At 50.3% G+C, this 2,960-nt stretch overlaps 1 protein-coding gene across 1 annotated transcript in view; it reads right to left on the bottom strand.

Annotated features, from left to right (window-relative positions):
* The window catches only part of TPM3 (tropomyosin 3), a 24,622-nt gene that overhangs the window by 6,485 nt on the left and 15,177 nt on the right, over nt 1-2,960 (bottom strand). The window contains exon 7 of the mRNA XM_023534313.1: nt 2,393-2,471. Coding sequence (XP_023390081.1) covers nt 2,393-2,471 — 79 coding nt within the window. The remainder of the gene's footprint in view (nt 1-2,392; nt 2,472-2,960) is intronic.

Below are 2,960 nucleotides of genomic sequence, written 5' to 3'. Positions count from 1 at the left end.
TCCAGTAACATCCCCATCGCCTACAAAATAAAACTGAACTCCCCAGCCTGCTTTCAGCTCCTGTGTCCTTCCCATCCCCATCTACGCCATTATTCTTTCGCTTCTTTGCTGCCCAATATCTACTGCACCTCAACCAAACTGCCTGTCAAAAATCCAATCCTCTAGAACCCAGTGAAAGTGAAGAGGCGAGTTGTGGCGTGTTTATGAAGTATCTGTCACATGCCTCCTTCCGTGAGTCTTTCCTAATCACCTCCCTGGAATCAAGGTCCCCTCGAAACTCCCACAACACTTTATTTATTTGTGGCACTTGTCTCACGTCATTGTTATACATATACATGTATGATCTCTCTGTGACGAGGTTCTGAGCAACCGGAGTGATCGTTCTGTTCCCACCTTAATGCCCTGTGCCTAGAAGATATCAGTTAAGCGTCAGATGAATAAATCAATCTGGACTTTAATTTCAGAGGCTGTGTGGCAGGGAGAAATGGTATGGATGGGAAAAAACCCTGAATTCGAGTGAGGCCTAGAGTTTTAGATTAGGGAAAACCTCTCCACCCGGCTGTATGTCTATCTAGAAGAAAAGCGAATTTTCGGTATGTACTCTGCTGAAAAACTGGAGCACTATGTGAATAACACTCGAGCACTTAAAGAGCCACGACTGACAGCTGCAGCGTCCAGACTGAACCAGCTCTGCTGTGTCACCTGGAATAGGCGTTTCCGTGATGCTGATTACGTGATTCCATAATCTAAACCAGGGACAATTTTACTAGCAGAAATTTAACATATTAATGCATGTAACAAATCATTACCACCTTGTGCACGTTATGTGAAATAGGCATGCTTGGCTGCTTTTGTTTTCCCGATGATCATTTATCACTTTATAGTCCACGTGTACACACTAGGAGACAAATGGCAGTAAGCCTCAAACAGATAAGGAAGGGTTCAAAAAGAAAACATGTAACTGTTAAAAATTCTATCCACTACGTCTGTTTTGGTGACTCGGGGTGATATAATTAGTCAGGTTCGCTGACAATGCACCTGAACCCAGCGGATGTTCTCACGCAGCATTTGAACCTCAGGCGAGAGGGTACAGGATGTGCGCCAGCAGGCACTTCGCTGGTCTCTCAACCTCACTTATCAGAGAACCTGAAGAGAGGCTGGACAACTCCCCAGGTGGGGTGATTTAAGAATCGGAACTAAGGGACTTAGATGACCTCATTCGGCCGAGGAGGAAGACGAGGGCTCCTATTCTAGGGAACCTACCAGTCCCCGACTCTGACAGACTCACGTCAGTGGAGTTTAAATGCCAAGAAAAAATAGACACACACAAAAGTGGCTTTGATTATACCAGTCAGAGCAGGGAGAGCCTACATCACACCCCCAAGGCTCCTTCTTAGAGACAGCAGCAGCTTTGTCAATGACACGGATGCAGGGTGGCACGAGGCTTCCAGCGGCTTAACATTTTAATTTGGGGTGGGGGCGGAAGAGAATACATAAGTTGCTTTGTGGCCCCCCGCCGCCCATCCTAATGCCTTGGGGACCAGCCGGGCTGACCCGAATGGAATCCAGGGTGACAGTGGGGCCTTGGGTCCCCCGAGGAAAGGGGGCAGATCCAGAACAGAGCAGAAACGGTGGTAAGTTATCTGTATGGAAAAGTAAGGAGACTCTCGGTGAGAAAGACTAGCATCCATCTACGCAGCCATTGGGGAGAACGGAAGACGGGGAAAAGGAAGAGGTGGTGGCAGGGATGATAAAAAAAAAAAAAAAAAGAGCCAGGTGTTACAGCCGGAGTCACTGGCTTCTCTCCGGGGTTAGTGGGAAAGACATGAGGCGCAGGTCAGCTTCAAGACCGGGGATGCACAGCAAACGGGGGAGGGTCCCCGACAACTCTTCTTGGTGCTTTTTACTACTGGCTCGCTCTGGGACCGAGATCTGGGAATCGAGTTCAATTCTCGGGTGCATTTGATATTTCCAATCATGGGTGAGACTCTCCCCGGAACTTTAACATCGGGGCACAAAGCAAATACACCCAGGAGGTCTGAGTTTTGCTCCGCAGTGTGAGAGCCAAGTCACTGGCCCTCGGCTGCACGAAGACACGATTCTACCTTCGGCAGTCTCCCTGCTGGGGAGACTATTTGAGAAACAAACAGAAAACACACCGTGCTGTGATGAAGGGACTGTGAATCAAAACCACAGGTAGGTCAGGGTTGTACCACTGACCCCAAAGTAGATGCTTCCCCAGCTTCTGCCAATGAGTAACCAGCACCAATGTTTGAAAGATGAGGGTGGACATTCTAGTGCCCAGAGGATAAAACCAAAGCACACTAAGCGGTCTACACCCCCAGCCACCCGCAAGCCAAGGTCCCAGCCCCGCCTGCTGTCACATAATTACATAGAGGTCATGTCATTGAGGGCGTGGTCCAGCTCCTCGCTAATGGCCTTGTACTTCAGTTTCTGGGCATAGAGCTCATCTGGACAGGCACAGGAACCACAGGGAGGAACGAGGGGACAGAGTGAAAGGTATCAGAGCGCTGAAGAGAGGGTATCATTAGAAATCAGGGAGAGAGTGGCGTGGTGCTAGTCCCACGGCCGTAACTGGCCGTTTTCAGATCCACTGTCCCCCGGGACCCACCGGACTTCGTGACACCGCTAATGGATCGCGGCAAGAGTTGAGAACCCGGGCAAAGTCACCACAGGGAATTCCTACCGCCAGAGCCAGAGGCCCTGCTGCTGCCCAGTTAACTCGATTTCTAGCAGTGGCAACGCCTAACTTAACGAAACCAGAAAATGGACCAGTACACATCAACACTCAGCTACTTCGCCAGCTGCTAAGCGTGACCAGTATTCTGGGCCCCTCTGCTCTGCAGGTGGCCTCCCCAGACTCTCCCCAAGACACCCTGCTGCCCAGAGTCACGGCCAGAGCACGTCAGAGCTCTCAGAGTGGACACAGGTGCCCAACG

The sequence above is a fragment of the Pteropus vampyrus genome, unplaced genomic scaffold, assembly GCF_000151845.1.
Source record: "Pteropus vampyrus isolate Shadow unplaced genomic scaffold, Pvam_2.0 Scaffold124, whole genome shotgun sequence".
NCBI classification, from domain to species: domain Eukaryota; kingdom Metazoa; phylum Chordata; class Mammalia; order Chiroptera; family Pteropodidae; genus Pteropus; species Pteropus vampyrus.
This window is presented reverse-complemented; position numbering and strand designations above follow the sequence as displayed.